The sequence below is a fragment of the Tachypleus tridentatus genome, chromosome 11 (assembly GCF_004210375.1).
Source record: "Tachypleus tridentatus isolate NWPU-2018 chromosome 11, ASM421037v1, whole genome shotgun sequence".
Taxonomy (NCBI): Eukaryota; Metazoa; Arthropoda; class Merostomata; order Xiphosura; family Limulidae; genus Tachypleus; species Tachypleus tridentatus.
In genome coordinates this window covers 50,910,073-50,930,822 of record NC_134835.1, presented here as the reverse complement: position 1 = coordinate 50,930,822, position 20,750 = coordinate 50,910,073, and the positions used below count along the sequence as shown (strand labels likewise).

The 20,750-nt window shown below is 33.8% G+C and overlaps 1 protein-coding gene across 4 annotated transcripts in view; it reads right to left on the bottom strand.

Moving 5' to 3' along the window:
- The window catches only part of LOC143232138 (FH1/FH2 domain-containing protein 3-like), a 172,772-nt gene that overhangs the window by 141,860 nt on the left and 10,162 nt on the right, over positions 1–20,750 (bottom strand). For all 4 annotated transcript variants that reach the window (XR_013017391.1, XR_013017392.1, XM_076467225.1 and 1 more), the window contains exons 2-3: positions 15,686–15,742; positions 11,929–15,036 (exon numbers count right to left, since the gene is read on the bottom strand). Coding sequence is in view for 2 of the 4 variants with exons in the window: in XM_076467225.1 (XP_076323340.1) it covers positions 11,929–15,036; positions 15,686–15,742 (3,165 nt within the window). In the remaining 2 variants the exon portion in view is untranslated. The remainder of the gene's footprint in view (positions 1–11,928; positions 15,037–15,685; positions 15,743–20,750) is intronic.

Sequence of the window (20,750 nt, the reverse complement as noted above, 5' to 3'; positions counted from 1 at the left end):
GTTTAAAAAAATCGTGTAAGAAACATCAAATCAAGATAATTATATACATAAATAAGGTTTGTTTTGAATTTCGCGCAAAGCTACTCGAGGGCTATCTGCGCTAGCCGTCCCTAATTTAGCAGTGTAAGACTAGAGGGAAGACAGCTAGTCATCACCACCCATCGCCAACTTTTGGGCTGCTCTTTTACCAACAAATAGTGGGATTGACAGTCACATTACAATGCTCCCACGGCTGAAAGAAAAGCATGTTTGATATGGCGGGGATTCGAACCTGCGACCCTCGGATTACGAGTCTAACAACTTAACCCACCTGACCATGCTGGGCCGTAATTATATATATAATGTATCATTCGCGAATATGTGAATCGTTTTTGTTATATCCAGGCATTATCATATTAGTATTACCAAACTCTGGCTGAGCTACCAAAGTGTTTCATTTGTCTAACGTAAAGAAAAGAAAATCATGGACTACGTTTGTCTTAAAAAAAAATTGTTTTGCACGTGTGTGTGTGAATTTTCTGAGTAATTTACTATAATTTGATAAATAATTCAATACGGTATAACACGCTTTACTTGGTTTAGATAGAAAATAAGGCATGAAATCGTTCCACAATATTTATCTTTTTTTTTTCTAATTGCTAAAGTTACTATTTAATGCGAGATACTTTGCAACGAAATCCTATGCATGCATGTAAGTTGATTTCACATACAGCTCGTTTGTTTTGTCTTTATGTCTTCTTCTCAGGACGAAAGAATCACGACAATGTAATTGTCTGTGTGATCCTTTCTCTACACAGTAAAATATCTGAGGAATAATTCTTGTTCCGCTTTATAGCAAGTTTGCCTAGCCTGTCTCATACTACGCAATCGTTCTTAACTGAGTCATGAACTGCTACAATGGATGTCTTTAAATAATTCACGTTTGCCCAAATGTTCTGAGAGATGTAAAAAAGTTTAAAATATTTTTATAAGTTTCTTACTAGTTCATAACTGTGAAGCAAATCCTTGACGATTCGTCACGAATGGTACATGTATCAGAATAACTACACATAAACATTCTGCCAGACCTAAATGTTGACAGAGAAATGTTTCTATTTTCTCATTATAAATTTTTTGTATCATTTGTAGGTTTTGGGCCAAAGAAACAAAATAGCTAACAGTTGCCAAAGAACTACTGCATTCTATAGCTAAAACACGTACCCCAGTATGTGTATAAATTACTTTCTGAGATTTCCTTTAACTGTTTTTGTTACTTTCATTAAAATTCAGAAAATAATCAATTCTAATTCTTTATCTGTAAGAAATGAAGAGTTTCGCTAACGTACAGAACTTTGGTTTACTGAAACAACTGTTTTTGTAAAGGACGTATGCTATTGTTGTAATATATATAAACATTAATCGCAAAGTTTTTCCAAAACACATACTAAGCTCTAAGAAACTTGATTTAAATTTAGTAAGGCTTTTGATAAGTAAATTGATGTATATGTATATGCGATTTGATGATAACTCAACAGTTTTTGTTTCTTGAAGATGGTTTAAAAAACGACGGAAAAAGAGTATTTATCTTTAATGTGTATTTAACATTGATAAATCATAGAGTACATTATGTTAACACAAGTGGGACGTCGTACCGACTCTGTGTAGATATGTAAACAGTTTGTATTGTTGTCATAGTGCAAAGCTACATAATGGGCTATCTCCACACACTCCAACACCGGAATCCAACCCCAGATATTAATGTTGTATATAGGATAACTTTCTACTGATCCACCGAGGGAGACAAGTGAATTGAAAGAAACAAACCCTACGTGAAACAGGCAAAAGCAAATATCGAAAATTTTATAAGATGAAAGTAACATATGGAGTTATTAAATATCATAATTTCGTAATCAAATCACTCTAACGAGTAGCAATGACATTTTTCACATTTATAGAATGCGACATGAACAACTAAATGACACGTGTGATAGGGTTATCTGCAAGTGTTGTTGTTTTCCAGTTCGTTGTATTTGTATATAGAGCAAGATTTAAGTATATCACAAGTTAATGGGCTTACAGTATAATAACATAACTTGTTAGCAACAATGTAAAATCGCTTTTCTTCGTACATATAGACTACGCGTAATAACATAAGTTTGTTTTCGGTATATTTAGGCGTCTGTTTTTACAAGAGAGCATCCTTAATACGGATATTTTCATTTCAACATATCATAATTTGCAATTGATTTGAAAAGTCAGCTCTATATGAACTCACAAAAAGTTATTTGCGAAGCTATGTATAAGGGGAGTTACAATGTGTTGTCTAACCACTGTTGGATGATCCCCTCCGGACAAACACACGTACTCACACATGTGAAAAAAGAATAATGTACAGCTTGCTTACCTTATGTGGGGCTTGTAATATCCGATGGACTGCAGTAATTTGGTTTATCAGAGGGATGTTCACATTAAATGAATAATGAGGTGGTCTCGCGGGCTCAGGAAAGTTTGTTGTCGCTGTGAAAGGGTCGATATCATTCAAATACTGCACTCTGCACGTCAGACATGCCATATCGAATGCACAGTTTGTGAAACTGACTCACGACGCGTTCCACATGCGAACAGCTAGCGACAGATCAAGGGAGCATGCGCAGTAAGTGTTTAGTCCGGTATCTGATGCCCACCTTGGCGTTTAGCTACCTCCCGTTTCACTTGCCACTTTTTCATCTCGTAGAAAAAGAAACGACGACGGGGAGGGAGGGAGGGGGGACAAAAAGGGGGATAAGTACTACAAGCTTGAAAAACGAAGGAACACTTAGGGGAGAGCCATAAATGAGTCAGACTGTACTATTTGGCAATATTAGCACCTTTTAAGTATAAAGTTACCATTTTGATCTTTCCTTTTTGAAAAAAGTACTCTAATTTAACCACGAAATTAAAACATGAGTGTTATTTACACATGTTATATCAGCTAGAAACATATTACTTAGCATGTGGGCAAAAATACCACCTGAACCATGTCCCCCAGAAAACTATTTCAGAAATTTAATGTTCCACCTACAAAATATTCAGCCCCCAAAACTCACAACGTAATTTCTTAATGGAAGGAAAATGACACAACAACAAATAAAGAAGACATTTTAATTACTGTTTGACCATAATAGCATTAAAAATAATATAATTTAATAAAGTTATCGTTTCCTTTCGAAATTTAGTGGAACTGACTCTGCTCAGTCCACGAATGGGGTCGAAAATAGAACAACACAATGATCACCTTACCAACATTCTTGAGTTGAGAGCTCCCTCTATAATTGGTGGATGAAAAAGTTTCGAAAGTATGACTAAGTTTCTGTTGTTATAAAAACAACAGAGTTTAGTATGTACAATAAAAAAAGGGAAACAGTGTGTTTATTTAGAACTAGTACATGCCTGCTTTTCTACTAACTATTTTAGAATACTACATAGTTCAGTACTAACTACGTACATTAGGAATGAGGTTAAGTTTTAGTATCTTACGAAGGACTTGCCAAAATATTAGGTATAAAAACGTCGTTTTTGTTTCTTGAACTCAAATGCTGCACGTTTTACCTATTTTGGATGTATTTCGAAATAATTATTTTCAATTTGAGTTTATGAAAAATGGTTTTATCTTTTTAATGCCGTAAAGTCGTTGTGCATCATATAAACTGCAAATTTGATAGTTTTATTGCATTTGCAGGATATTCAATTTTGACAAACGATTTTGAAGTTGTGGTATAGAAACACAAATACAACTTATTTTGCAAACATGGGTCATAATGAAATAAAATAAATGATACAAATTATTAAGGTTTAATGTACACATTTCGAAACACCTTGAACCTTACATGCATTTGGTATAACTTTCATGTTTTAATCATTTACGACACATATTATAAAGTACACCAAACATTCAAAAGAGACAACTCAAGTTTGAAAATTACCAAATGTGGTAAAGGTATAGTTATTGAATATATATGTACTTTATGTTTCATTTTGTTTTGTAAGTGTGTTATTTCCCAATATTATTGATTTTTTTTTTCTTATTTGGATGTGTAGGTGTGTTTTAGTAAATACGGTGCAAAACTACAGTAAGTTTTATTTGTAATGGCTACTTGGTAATGAAATTACATATGCTGGGAATATCATTTCCCAAAATCATTACCTGTCGACCTGAGAGTCCACCCTTCGCGCCCCACTACCGCCGAAAAAAACAAAATGTTCTAAGTACTTGGGAACATTATAAAAGCGGTTTGTTTCGAATTTCGTGCAAAGCTACTCTAGGGCTATCAGCGCTAGCCGTCCCTAATTTAGCAGTGTAAAAGTGACGGTCAAATCCCCCTGTTCAATTGGAGTTGCCTATGGTCAATCATTTCCAAATTAAGAACGACAGACAGACCTCGAGTAACAAAATTACAACTCGTACAAAGACTCAAGAACACAGTATATTAACTATATCTATGAAAATTAGCTGCACGTGTCTACGTATTGAAACTTTATATCAATTCTATAAGTTAAAGTCGAAATATCGCTTAGGTTATTATTCGCTCCTTAAAATATTATTTCATAAGTGTTTGAGATTTGGTTGTGAGTGTTTTTCTAATGAAACAAGAAAACACACTCTATGTTCTGTCCTGATTAACTGAAGTTTGTGGAAAATGTTGTAAGCCCAGTTGTAACAGTCACAAAATCCGGGCGATTGATCACTTCCTTGACATCGTGACGTCGAATATTTCCGAGATCTGTACACGTTTAGATAATATTGTTCGGGCTATACTAGAAAAGTTTATGAAACATTATCCCTTATTATTAAATTATATGAATTTCTTTTTTTTTTTTTACAATAAATGAGAGGGGATATTTTATATGAGTGGGTGTATGATGTTCAATCTAGTGATTTATCAATACAACTGCCAACAGGAAAGTAAGTCAATCGAATTAAAATCGCACGCCCTGTTCAGGGTGGTCTTTGTATTATCACTCAGTGTACAAGTCTGAATCATGAAATTACTAAGACTGCTAAAAGATACATTTTCCTGTTTTTTACAACGACATTAAAATTGATCAGTTAAGAACAACAAATCGCCACGATTTTGTGCTACGTAATTTATTTATTATTGGAAATTTACAAGTGTCAAAAATACTTAGAATAGGATATTATTAATGTATATTGTATCATGAGATTTGTATTTTGTCGCGAAATACAGAGATATTGTGACTTAATTAATATAAAGAAAGTAAATTAACAGAAATAATAAAAATAATTATTTTAAAACGTGTTGTATCAAGAACCTATTGTTTAGTTCCAACATGACTTTAAAAAGTTTCTGTATAAAATTTTCTTTTTGTATTGATCTCTGATCTTTTGTTTTTGTACATAAAAAAACAACAACACAGATTGCATAAAACATAACTTTTACAAAAATGTGTTATTAAGTTGTCTTGGGCATCTTTTATTGTTTCAGGTTTATATTAGATGCTGCAAAAGTTGATAACTACTAAGTAATTCGCACTTAATTAGAAGAAGAAATAATACAATAACTTAAGCCCTTCAATGGCTCAGCAGTATGTCTGCGGACTGACAATTCTAACTAAAATCCGGGTTTCGATGCACGTGGTGGGTAGAGCACAGATAGCCCATTGTGTAGTTTTGTGCTTAATTTAAAACAATAACAACAACAACAATAATTTGACTACGTGTCGATTGAGTTGTTAACCTAGAAAGGTTTGTTAGGACTTTGTTCAGAATATTTTTGCACAACACAATGATTAAGGGGAGAGTAGAAATAATCTAAGTTATTTGGAAATTCTGCCGTATGTTTACTCCCTATTATTCATTGATCCAAGCGTGGCCTATTTGTTAGCGTGCTTAGATTGTTAATCCCAGGATTCGCAGTTTTGTTTCTCTTTACTTTAAAAAATGCGTTTACCAGTTTAAAATTATCTGTTGTTATGCCCCGTAGCCTATATGTGGATATGCACCGAAATAATAAAAAAACAAAGACTTATTATTCATAAGATAAAGAAGGTTTAAAGTCGAGTCAGACTTTTTTTTTCACGTATACAGATTATAGAAGAGATTTGTGAATAAATTTTAGTTAGGAAAGAGGATAAGATATACCCAGTTATGCATTATCTGTTCCTAAATTTGTCAACAAAGAAATGTACACAAACAGACAAAAGAATGGGTATATCGAAAGAATAACTTTCGATGTAGAAGAGTACATTAGAAACCTTATGTAATAACAATTAGCAGCTATGCTTCTCATTCGTGAATGTGAAAACAGGATGTTATCAATTGAAGCCTATTTCTAACGCATATGAACCAAGGGTTAAGAGACATAAGTTCATTTCTTAGAAACAGGTCGAACTTTAATCTTAGCCTTTTGTTTTGAGTCACCAGGTTTAGTTTCACAAACAATAGTAATACAGTAAGTTTTAACTTAGCGTACTAGAAAAGAGGAACCAATTTGTTTGTACAGAAAAATTCGAAGTTTACAGCAGCAAAGGGTAGAGAATCAGAGTTTCGAGCTTTTCATAAATTTCTAATTTATAGTATGGTTAAAAATAACATAATTTATTTAAAACATGTACTATACCTTTCGGAAAGTCAAGGGTAATGCTCATATGGCTACTGTATAAGTAATATTTAAATGTAGTAGAATCAATATATATAAATTCATAACTTAGAAGATTTTGAAGAATATCTAATTATCACCATAATATTAAGTAATATGCGTTATCACGTTACTTAAATAATAATTTAGGATATAACACTAGTACTCAACCATAGTAAGATAATTTACTAATGATTTAAAAAAAAACAACTGTTTTATACTGTGTTACTGTTCAATATTCTGGTAATCCTGTACCAGCACTGTAGAAATGAATTACTGAGTACAATGCGAAGGTGAAGACGCGTTGGGTGAGAATGGGTGGATAATGTATGATCTTGACGTTAACCCTGTAATGCTTAAACAAAGCTCAGTTGTAAAGGTTTTGTTTTTTTTAGTTAAGCACAAAGCTATTCAATAAGCTACCTGTGCTCTGCTCATCGCGGGTATCGAAATCTGATAAGAAGACTTATAACTGAGCCAGTGGGGACGCTCATAAACATGTTACCCGAGTTTCAAAGCAAAATGAATCATAATACGTAGAAAATAAACGAGTTAATGAATTTAGATTCATGCAAGATGTTTTCAAGTTGTTATTAACATAACCTGTGAACTGCCTGGAGTGTTTACACAAGTTGGTACTTTTACTTCGCTCCAGACGAACCGTGTACCTTCAGAATTTCCTATTACACTTTCTGTTTTGTGTTTGCATATGGAATAAACTGAATGCATATTTTATTTTTAGTCTGAAAGTACAAATTATTTATAAGTTACTACATTGTAATTTTTTTCCTTTCACTTTTATTGTAATTTTCTTCTGAGTTAAACTTAATGACACGTCACGTATATTTGTAGAGTTATGTTGAAAAATAAAATAAAATGCCCCAGGCTAAAACTTATCCCCAAACCAAAACAAACAGAATAACAAAAAGCGTCATTACGTTAAATATTTATATTTCTGCTATATAAATTCCACATCACAGGATGCTGTAAGGGCTTATGAACCTATAATGCACATTATTGTTTAAGGTTTCAATTACGTCCTCTTGACCTTGTCACGTGACATTTTATTCTATGCTGTGTTTAATTGCTTCTATTGTTTACTGCCAAATAAACCGAAAACATCTAAAATATCGTGTCATGGCTTATATGAGGACAAACACCTTGCTGATTTTAATTATATGTACGCTTAAATGTACACTTTTCTTTCTTTTTGGTATATAATATTTAAGATCTTTAAACAACGTATCTTATTTCCTTGACATGCTCTGTTTTTTACACAAGTGCTTAAATTTATATGGAATAAAACCTTCATTTGCTTTATAAATCGTCATCAAATTTTCATTGTTTAGAATAGTTTAACCCAGAAACTAACTCGTTCAAGGTTTGGTACGTTGTTGTGCGCCTTAAAGTTAAATAGTATAATTTTCTCTCAGTAGAGGGCCAGCTACATTCCTTAGTCTCGGTATAGCGGAACGACTACAAATTTTGACGGAACTTCTCATCCCTTCTTTGAAGATTATACAGAACCGGAAATACGCACGTTGTCCCGGAGCTAAAATGGTATTTTCACACATGAATGATCAGCAGAAGAATCAAAGTTCTTTATCATAATATTAATATATAAATGATGCTACAACTGAGAGATCTGTGAGTCACACTAGCCTATTTTGTTTGAACAAGAAAAGAGAGCTTCGACATAGAAAGTTAGTGAGTCAGCACTTTCATTAAGAAGGTTCTTAAATATAGCCTGTGTTACTTCTGGAAAAACAAACCATCCAAGACCATTACAAAGCCTAGATAAAAGGAATAACGTATAATACTACTAAACAATTTGTTAGCCTGCAGGAAAATACCATTTCAAGATCTGAAGCTATAAATGATTAAGTATCATTACCATCGTTATTTAAAGTGGATAAGTTGACTTTTTATTAGGTATCTTCCTATTATATTATATTAAAGTTATTGTATATTAAAATATAAAAACAAATGGCGCATATTTTAATAAAAAAACATATTGTTACTTAGCGTGCTTATCTAGGAAAATCAAGTAAGATACAGTTAAACAGATATATTAGTTTCAGCGGCATGGCTAGATGGTTAGGGTGCCCTACTTGTAGTCCTAGGGTCACGGGTTTGAGAACTCGTTGCACCAAACATGCTCGCCTCTTTCAACCGCGGGGCGTTATAAGTGACATTGAATCTCGCTATTTGTTAATAGTGGTTTAAGAGTTGGCGGTGAGTGGTGATGACTATCTACCTTCTTTTTAGTCTTATACTGCTACATTAGGGACGGCTAGCACACATAACTCATGTGTAACTTTTTGCAAAATAAAACAAAACAATCAGCTTAAACAATTTAGTTCTACAATAAACGTTTTTTTTATTTTAAATTTCGCGAAGCTACACGAGGGCTATGTGCGCTAGCCGTCCCTAATTTTACAGTGTAAGACTAGAGGGAAGACAATTAGTCATCACCACCCACCGCCAATTCTTGGGCTATTCTTTTACACACGTCCCGACGGCTGAAAGGGCGAGCATTTTGGGTGCGATTAGAACCTGCAACCCTCAGATGACAAGTCTGACAAACCTACCTAGCCATACCGGGCTCTACAATAAACGTAATAACAGTATCGACAACTGAAATTATAAGATAAAACAAGACTAAAGTGTACAAAAAATATAACTATTACTTATAATATCGCCTGAGTGGTAGGCTTGAAGGGTTGCAACGCTGAAATTGGGGAGTCGATACCTATGGCGAGCAAAGCACAAATAGTCTATTGTGCAACTATATGCTTAACAACAAAATAAATAACTTTTGATAGTAGTATTTGAGAGCATTTGTTTATTCAGACACACTTAGTTTTAAATATTTGTACCTTGATGATGAAGCATGTAACCACAAAATGAAACGGCTAGTAAGTTTCATAAGTACTATAAGGTGCTACAACTGTTGCACTGAATAACTTAGATCTGGCAATCTTATGTTCTCATATAAAATTTTAAATTAAAATTAGTAAGGTATAAAGAAACAGTACTATTGTTTAGCCCAAATAAGAAACGTACAATCTCCTCGCTGGTACGGTGGTAAGTTTACAGATTTACAATGCTAAAATGATGGGTTCGATTCTGGACTCAGCAGATAGCTCAATGTGGTTTTGCTATAAGAAAATACAAAAACAAACGTACGCAACTACAGAGTTGTGAAATTCGAAAACAAGTTATAGGGAATGAACGTCAACGTTTTGAACAAACAACTTTATTAATGGAAAGATGCTTTGTCAAAACGTTAACAAATATCTCTTTCTTTATAGTGTTTTTGATTGTTTTTTATTTTGTTTCAATTTCGCGCAAAGCTACTCGAGGGCTATCTGCACTAGCCATCCCTAATTTAACAGTGTAAGATTAGAGGGAAGGCAGCTAGTCATCATCACCCACTGTTAACTCTTGGGCTACTCTTTTATCAACGAATAGTGCGATTGACCGTTACTTATAGCGAGCATGTTTGATGCCACGGGGATTCGAACCTGCGATCCTCAGATTACGAGTCGAACGCCTTAACCCACCTGGCAATGCCGGGTCTTTCCCTTATAGTGATTATATATATATGTATGTATTTGTATAGCTCATATAATTTATCGTTAGAAAAGCCAGTGCTTTTAGTTTATAACTATTTTTTGAAACACTGTGTGTGTGAATTATTTGTAATTAATCAAGTTAATTGAAATAATCTGTCATGTTGAGTAATTTTGACAACCGACAACTTTTACTCAAAACTTAATTTAAAATACATTCTGAATATCGCGCCATCTACTGCCAAATATATTTACTGGAGTTTCAAGTCTATTTAAGGTATATAATGAGGTTTTCACTTTTTCACATTTTCAGTTCTTATTTGTATAAAAGCTTTGTTGTTATCAGGTAAATATATAAACATAACTAAAATCACTTTATAAAAATATCTATATTACTTGTTTTTGTAGCCAGTGTTTCCCGTCTTAGAATGAGTGCTTTTTGAAACTTGCAAGCGGCAACAGAAAACGAAACTTCATCCTTTTTTGCGCCTTAATAATAATAACAATGACCACCAGTAATTCATTAGAAAGTTCATGAGACCTTGGTTTGAGCAGTTTCTGTAAAATATCATTTTCAAAATAAAAAATAACCAGCTCAAGGAATATGTTTAGCTAACTCAATAGTACTAAAAGTACATTCCAGTTTATATTATTAACAAAACCAATGCCTCAAGTTTTGAAGATTCATATTCTAAGGCTTGAAATTATTTCGTGAAAAGTAGTAATTTTCAGCATTTTTTAGCGAAGAACATACAAAACGATATGAAATTTTGAACAAGCATACTTGAATGCTAACGTCGTAAGAAAAATTTGTTTATATATAAAAATAATATAATGAATCAAAGTCATTGCTGAATAGTTAATTGCTCGATAAATTTTTCTTACATTTTTCTGATTGTTTCTTTTGAATTTTCTCAGTAAAGGTAAAGGTGGATTGTAGTACATATAAAACATAAGTTTTCGTTCCTCATCATATAGATCTGTTAAATGTGTAACTGTAGTATCTAGTGAGATACATTTTACATTCAAATAAACTAATTGAAATAAGCAACTAAATACCAAGACATATAGGTGTGGGTACTGAACTTTTTCTTTGTTTTTTAATTTCACGCAAATCTACACGATGGCTATCTGCGCTAGTCGTCCCTAATTTAACAGTACAAAACTAGAGGAAAAGCAGCTAGTCATCACTACCTACCACCAATTCTTGGGCTACTCTTTTACCACCGAATAGTGGGATTGACCATCACTTTATAACGCCTCCACGGCTGAAAGGACGGGCATGTTTGATGTGACGTGGATTCGAACCCACAACCGTCAGATTACGAGTCAAATTTTTACCACCAGTTTATTTTGTAACCAAATCTAATACTTTCAGGTACTCGAATTGAAACATAAACTTTTATAACAAAACGTATAAAAGTAAGGTTATTTTTAATTTTTTGCTATTTGATACACATTGCACAATAAAGTAAACCACAAGGGATTCCTTTAGTAAAAACAATACATTAAAAACTAAATGTTTAACAAATAACTTTGTTTTGCTTTTTGTATAGTTTCACTGTTTCTATTGTAAATTATTATTTTTATCATATAACTTAAGGATAACATAACAGTTACGCTAATTTTTATATCTAAAGAGTAATATCTCAGACAACAAGGCTTGATTACCTGAAAAGTCTTGTATTTATAGCCATTTGTTGTCTCTTATTATAGACCAATAAACATTTTTCACTTACCAAATATTTTGCATTTCTGGAAATGTCTCCCTGTAGAACTTGTGGTTGGCAAACTCCAGAGTCTATTTCTTCTATTAATTCTGTAATATCCGTATTTATAGCTTTATTCTCCCAAATATTAACAGCACTATAATCTATTTCTTCCGTGTATGAATCTAATCGAGGCTGTTGTGGTTCTGATTTATGAACCCTCACTGAAGAAGATTCAACTTCTTCGAAAGAATCGCAACTTTCCTTTTCTTTCTTCTTCTGGGATAAGGGACTAGATATTGCCGACCAAGTTTCTATTTGACCATGCCACTTGGCACTAAATATTTCTGTAGGGTTAGCTAATCCACAGGGAACAAAAGGACAAGGTGGATCAAGTATTTCGTCAATATCCTGGCACTGTCCAATAAACAGAGTCAGCTTTTGTCGCACTTCAGGGCTAATGTCCCTTTCTTTTGAGCGTACATAGTTGTATTCACCTTTTTCGTGTTCTTCTTCTGATATTATCAAATTATCACCAATAATGTTTTCGTGTTGAAACTTATTTTCAAATTCTTCAAATGTTTCCGGATCTTCTCCCTTGACATCATTCAGTAAATAATCAATATTCTTGCATTCGCTAATGAATTTTGACAAATAAGCATCCTTGGTACATTTTGATAAGGTTGAATTACCTTTTTTGCCATATTCAGATATTAACACCGATTTTTGGTTTTTAAAATTACTTTGCTTTGGAGCTTGGAATATTTGTCGCTTACCCGTTTTCTCGGGTATTTCAGTGGGCAAAGAAGTAAATAAAAGTGATGAATCTGTACAAATATTGTTGTAAGACGAGTCGCTACATTGCGCAGTTTCTGAAAATCCAGAGTCTCTTTTAGAAGTTTCTTTAAAGTTATGAAAAGCAGGCTTAACACAAAAGGCCTCGACATTGTCGTAAGGAGACTTAGGTTCTTCTTCATTTTCATTGTTCTCTTCCGAACTGTCCAATCTGTCTCTTGTTTGTTCTTTTTCAGTCTCACTGTTCACATTTGCAAACGCCTCCTTGGAACATCTAATTATAGATACTTGCTCAGTATCACCTTTCTTTCCTCGTTGTCCTGTTTCGCTTGTAATGTTTTTGGTTTCGCAAGACCGAGATTCTAATTCATAAGACATATTCTCATTAAAATCATTAAATGGTGACTGATGTTTGAGCTCTGCAAAATTCTTGTGTTGACAACAACAAAATGTATCTCCCGATAATTCTTTGTCCAAGAAATATTTACTTTCCGGCACATTTTCATTAGGTTCTTTTCGCGTTGGTATTGGAGGAAGTTCTCTAAATGTTTTTGAATTAGTCTTTTCAATTTCGTTCAAAATGTTATTTCTAGAACTCTTTCGTTTTTTGCTTTTTGAACCAGTTTTATTTGAAATCATGTTTCTACTTCTCAGTTCATCAGTGTCATTCTCACTAGATAAGTTAGACGATAGATGGCTCTCCAGGATTTCAGTAGAAGTACATCTCGAATTTCCGTATTTTCTAAGCTCTATCAAATTCTCTGGGCCCTCGTTTTTTCTGGAAATTATGCTTTTGGAATCCAATCTTGCAGTCAGTTCTTTGCTACTTGTCAGTTTATTATTTCTTATATCGTTCTTTGAACTGGAATGAGAACTGTTTTTATTATCCATTTCATCAAAAGAACAGTTGTTTTTTTCCTCCTCTTGGTGACTATTGTCTTGAGTTTCATAATTGCCGTCATCATTGACGTTTTTATCTGAATTTATAAAGTTTTCGTTCCTGTTATGTTCCTTTGAATCTTGTCTCTTTATAAAATTTTTATCATCCGATGATATCGCATATGGGAATGGGGTCTCTTTTTTAACATTTGATAAGTTTCTTGGTGTTAGGCTTGGGATTACTTCTAGTTTGTTAGACGACGAGTAAGAAGCACCAGCTTTTTCTTGTTTTGAATTTCGTCTTGAATGATCTAACGACTTGTTGATACTTGAAGGGCTATAGCAACGATAAGAAGGCGTGGCATATCTGCTGTAGTATCTATCAAAATACACAGGTGTCGCTCTGGTGGCAGAGGGTGTGTAGCGACAGTTAGTGTTATTAAAATGGGCTTGTGAATCGGATAAGTCTTCTGCCTTAACTTGTTGCCCAACCGATGTCATTTTTGCGGAAGAATGTCTTCCATCTACCGTTTTTTTCATTTTCATTGACGCAGATATAGTGTTCGAATGGTTTGCATTGGATTTCACTTCAGCTGATGGCGATGTAGCTCGGCATTGCACAAATTCTTCTTCCTCAAATGAAGATTCCTCTTTTGGTTCAGAATCTGCCAAAATGTTTGCATTTTTAATTGATTTAGCTAAAGGAAGTTTTTCAATTTTTTTAGAAGCGCGTGATATGTCTTCGTTTATCTTTGAAAGATTTGGATTCAGGTCTCTCGTACTCTGCCTTGAGTCAGAAGTATTCTCGTTAACAGCACTTCTACAATAATTTGTTGTTAAGTTAGTCTTACTGTTTCTTCTAGAATAGTTTGGCTGTGATTCAGTCTTGTTGTTTGATCTGCTATGTGAAGACAATGGATATTCGTGACTATAAGCCCGTGTGCAGGGATTATACGACTTAATACTTCCTGTATCATTTCTGATAGTGCTTTTAGAGTATATATTCTTTCCAGAATTTGTTTCTTCTCTGCTTATGTTTCGACAATAAGAGCCATAAGTAAGCCTTGGTGATGCCGTAGAAAGATATCTATCACTTGCTTTCCCACATGGGATATATGACTCGCTAGAGCTAAAATAACCTGTTTTACCTGGGTCAGGTGAATATTTTGTTTTACTATAGTTTAAGCGTCCATGATCTGAAGTGCAAACAGGCTTATTGTAGTCCAAAGTGTAACCGGATTTGTATTCTGATACAAAACCAGAACCATAGTCCAGTAGTGACTGGTTATAAATAGCTGTGTTGTCTGATTTCCCGTAGTCAGAAATGTAAGTGTGTCCATAACTGTGACCACTATAGCTTCTTTTTTCACGTGACGAATGTGAATTCCTCGATTGTCCACAGTGGGAATAAACTGCTGCAGGAGTGGAAATTCTTGATCCGCTGAGCTTACTGTACGTTGGAATCTGAAAAAAAACACACAATATATTCAACTATATCACTTTGATACAGTTATATTAAAAGACAATCATCACATACCATGTTTATTATGTCACGTCAAAGGTCTACAGTTGAAACCACTGTTGTTTTTTTCCATAGAATGGATCGTTCTAACCAAATTAGAAGTTAAGTAAAAAAAAACTTATAACTTATATAGGTATTATCAATAAAATATCTCTATTTTAGGTTTCCTTCAAATTTAGTTACTTGAAAACCTTTTAAACGAATGTTGTAGGTCTAATTTTATTTAACTCGTTTTAAGTTGTTGTTGTTTTGAATTTAGCACAAAGCTACACAATGGGCTATCTGTGCTCTGCCCAATATCGAAACCGGATTATTTCCGCAGACATACCGCTGAGCCACTTTTTTAAGAAATCGCATTTAAAATATCCAAATATTTAAACTTTTTAAACTAGAAATTAGCACATAGTCAAATAAAAGTGGTATAAAGCATCGTTTGCTGATGGAAATGTTATGCATCTCTTAAAATACATTAGGAACTGAGAGGATTATCATTTGCGGTTTTATTTGTTTTTATAAAATACATTATAGTCATAAGTTTACATGACTTTTTAATTGAATTAATTTCTAGATTAATCTTTATTCCCAACCTACCTTACTTTTTCCAACACGATTACTGCTATAGCTGTCATAAGCAGAGTTAGAAGGTCTCTGAAAGAAAAGAAAGAAAGAAAGAACATTTTAAAGTTCAACTACCATAAATCGCAAATGCGCTAAAGTATTACTGCATTTTTATTTTAGTGTTGTCTTTAACAGTGTAATATAAGTAGACCAGGCGTGTCCTAGTATAGCAGTTCTTTAAGTGGGGATACAGTATAAATTCTAGGAAAAGTGGTCTGGTTTGTTTTGAATTTTGCGCAAGGCTGCACGAGGGCTATCTGAGCTAGCCGTCCCTAATTTAGCAGTGTAAGACTAGAGGGAAGGCAACTAGTCATCACCACCCACCGCCAACTCTTGGGCTACTCTTTTACCAACGAATAGTGAAATTGACCGTAACTTTATAACGCCCACACGGCTGAAAGGGCTGGCATGTTTAGTGTGACGGGGATTCAAACCCGCGACTCTCAGATTACGAGTCGAGTGCCTTAACCACCTAGCCATGCCAGGCTAAGGGAAAGCGAAGGGAAGGCTCTCGAAAAACAAATTACTAAATATTTACATGCATGTCTGTTTCAACCTGTATTGAATTATAATTCTTAATAATTAGCGATAGTATCAAATTGGAGTTTATTTTGAAATTTTTTTAAAACCATTATATGACGCAGATATGGGTACCGATGAGAGGCGTCAATTACTACAGACAAGAGGAAGACGGGGCAAGATTTGAGCGACGATAATGTTGAAGACGGTCTATGTTTCAAGATGTGACAGTTACTTTCGCCACTTCATTAAATATCTGCGTAGCAAATATAAATCAGGTGTGGCTATGTATGAACCTTAGGGTCCTTTAGTGCCTCACTGGTAAGTTTACTGATTTACGATGCTTAAAGCAGGGGTTCGATTCCTCTCGTCCGACTCAGCAGATAGCCTGATGTGACATTGCTATAAGAAAACACACACACACAGGGTTCTTTTGAGTTGATATTTTTGCTCATGTGTCACATATCATTTATAATAAAATAATAACAATAGCATAACAACAACAACATGAAATAACAAAATAAACTATGATAGTAATGAGAGAATACAACTGTAGGCCTTTGGCAGCGTACCAAAGCATGTTTTATTTATTTATTTATATTTAAGCTGTTTTATTTGTTCGTAGTTAAGCGCAATGCTACACAAAGGGCTATCTGTGCTCTGTTCTCCACGGGTATCGAAACCAGGTTTTTTAGATTTGTAAGTTCGCAAAAATACCGCTGTTTCACTATGGGCATAAGCTGTTAGGAAATATTTGCGAGCTAGCAGTTGCTTGTTCATTTAGAATCAGGCATTGGCTGAAAATTATATACTACAGTATAAATACACGTATAATTGGATTATTGAATAATGAGCAGTTAGTCATTTTATTTAAACCTATTTGTAATTTTTCTAATAAAATGTTTAACACTTAACAGAAGAAGTAGTGACATTTGATTGGCTTTATAATAAACAAATTGAGTGTATGCATCGATTGTCTTTCTTGTTTAATATACATTACCTTATCTTCTATTTTAAGTAAATTTTGTGAGGTATCTGAGCATCTTTTAATATATAAACAAAAAACAGATTTGTCCGTTTGTTTGTTTATTTAATACAATATCGTGTTGTGAGGAAGGGAAAACCAAGTTCAATGAAATTTAATAGAGGAACTCAGATCCTTCAAATATCGAATTCAAATGGATAAGCGATCATAAAAACAGCTGCGTGTTTGGTAGCAACTTCAATTTTGCTATTTTAATGCCCTGAGGAATATGAACTGCTCTTTTGGCAGCAGAAGTAAACAAACATGACCTTCACCTAATTTCAACACGTGTCAAGGACGTTGACCAGTTATTATGAGATGCACTTCGACGGCAGAAATAAGCAAATATGACCTCCATCCAACTTCGAAAAGCTCTTATAACGTGCAGATGGTATTGACTTAATGTGTACTTCTGTCATACTGATACATCAGGGGAGATGTGGTTAGGCAGTATAATGGGATTGTGACAGTAGATGTGTTGCTATGTGCACCATGCTAGGTAGATAACAGAATTCCGTAATGTACTTTGGGAGGTATGGAAATGTATAAGCCTAAGTAACTGTATTTTATATCAATATAATAAATAAAATATTTAAAAAAAATCACTGTTTTTAGTATTATGTTCATGTATGAACAGCGTGAAAATCTCTAACTTTCTACTCTGGAAGTATTATTATGTGTAATAACTAATTCTACGTTAATCCATTTATCATAGGGTAAAAGGTTTGATTCATTGCAAACTTAATTCTTAGTAATATATATATATATATGGTGATATAAAACGTGACCCTTTATATGTGGTATTAGCAGCTATCACGTTTCTTTGTAAATAGTGATTCATAAAGAAAGCAAGAGTTTCAATCAAATACACTGGAATGATTTCAAAATCATAGACATTAGTATTAATATCCCAATACACTTCCATAAAACAGCTTTCCATTTTCATTTTTAAATGTAGTAGCCCCTCTAGCATTTATTTGGAATTCCTTTAACCACACTTTCATTTTCAGCAATACTTCGAATAAATTTGGGCTTTCAGTCTGATTTCTACAATCACTTTAAAAGCATCTTCGAAATTTAGAATACAAAAATGTTACCTAAATATATGAAGATTCCAACTTTTCACATAAGTAACGTAAAACATCCCTGTGATACTAAAACAAACAGAATTGAGCTAAAACTAACAAGAGGGAGGGTGAAGAACTAGCCTACTTCACGTTACCTGTACGGCCTGAGAGGCATGACCCAACTTGATAAGTTACACCCTTGTGCAAATTAATTGAAACAAGACGAAAAAAATTACGATTTTTTCAATTTTTTATGTTTTATTTTTGAGAATCCAAAAATTATTCACAAATTAATACATGATATGACCACCTTTATTTTTCAGAAGATTATTAATCCGCTTTGGCATTGAGTCCACAAGTTGACTGCAATCTTTACTAATTTTTGGATCGCGGTACCACACCTTAATTATGGCCTCAATTAGCTTATCTTTCACAGTACAGTCTTTTCCCCGAAGTCTTTCTTTACAAATCGCTCAAAGATTGTCAATATGATTTAAGTCCAGAGAGTTTCCAGGCCAGTCCAGCACATTTATTCACCTTGTAGTCATAAAATTCTTCACAAGTTTTGATGTATGGCACGAAGCCAGATCTTGCTGAAAAATGCTAGCTCCATTTGGAAATTTCTTTTTCAATTCTGGAACGACTCTTCTCTGCAAAATTCGATGTACTGTGGTCCTCGCATCATACCTTCTACAATATGTAAGCTTTTGACACCATAGTGGCTGAAAAAGCCCCAAAACATCTTCTTCAAAAAGATGTTTTACAAACTGATTGATGTGATATACTCGAAGTTTCTCACCTGGAGATCTGCGAACATGCAGACTTCTTTGACTCTGTACGAAGAAATGAGTCTCGTCACTGAATAACACCTTCCTTCATTGTTCTTGCGTCCAGTTCTTGTATTTTAGACCCCATTCATACCGTTTTTTTCTTCATTGAGTTGGTAAAAAGTTGTTTTTTTAGTGGTCTCCTTGCCCTTCTAACGCAATTTCGAATGACGTAATATTCCTCAAAAATTCGTCATATATCCCAAAAATAGATCGACCGTATTGTAAAACACAGCTAGTGACGCCGTCTGTGTGAAAAAAGGACTATCAGCGGGTCCAGCGAGCCTACACCGGCCGCCTTTCTGAAAATATTGTAAAATAACCATTTGTTTCAATTAATTTGCACAGGGGTGTAGTATGTAGTTATAGACGTGGTTTTAAAATAGAACAGTTGTGTAGGTATGACCTTAAAATGAAAAAACAAAGCAAAACACGAAATATATTTTATAAAAGCTTAAAAATTTCACTGTGGTACTATGGGCCATTATTTTCTGCTTCTAGATTATTACTTTCTGTTTTCGGTCTAGAACTCACAGATTTGTTATTTGAGTATAACTTTATAAATATAGTTCACCAAAATCTATATTAGCGTCTATTTATTTTTCAAAATGTAATGGTTTAGACACATAAATAAATAATAGTATTGTCCATTGTCTTACAAGTTTGACTGTGATATTCAAATTTATCTGAGGGGTAAATTTATTCTGACAAGTCGAAAATCCAATAACATTTGATATTTAGAAATAACAGAAACAGAAACACATATCTGGATTGTCAAGGCTAAATTAACTGTCACACAAAGCATTTTTTTTGACAAGTCCTTGCCTTGCTACACGAATAATGTGGAAATCTTTAACTCTCCCCTCTGGAATACCTCTATCATCATAAGAGATGTTGTAACCTTACTGTATCAACTGAGTGAGATACATACTAGGTCAATACTCTTTCTTGACATGTTATAGAAGGTTTACACATTACGTTACGAGCTGGGAAATCCCGAAGTCTCGGCCATTGTGAACATCAAGCTATACCATGTTTACTCCAAGCCTGCTTAGCAGTGTGAACTTAACTTCACTTGTCTTAAATGGCAGAGTTCTCTGGCTTCATCATGTATTATCATGTTATATTGTTTTTGGGCTATTGGATACAAGAATAGACATGGACAAAACCTCGTTTTTATTTCTATCGTTTTATGAAAGACAAAGAGTGACAGAATCAATGGATTTCAGTCGTCAATCGAAGACTGGAAACCATAAAAGTCTGTCTGTGTAGTGAAACTTTTATGTATAAATGCTGATTTTTCAATAGTACATAAATAAATATAAGTGTATCCTTTTATATTACGGAATACAGACTTAAATGATCGTTCACCCCCAAAGACAGGTAAAAGTTTTGATAACATAACAGCATCATGCTGTAGCATCACCCAAAATGAGATACAAAGCATAAAAAAAAATATGTCAGAGGTTTAGAAGTCCCATGGTCATTTTGATATGATGTATGAGTAGTATACTGATATATTTCTTACATACTTAGATCTTTGCATGCAATACATTCTATCACTCCATCACAGTTTTTGCAACACTATCTTAATAACATTT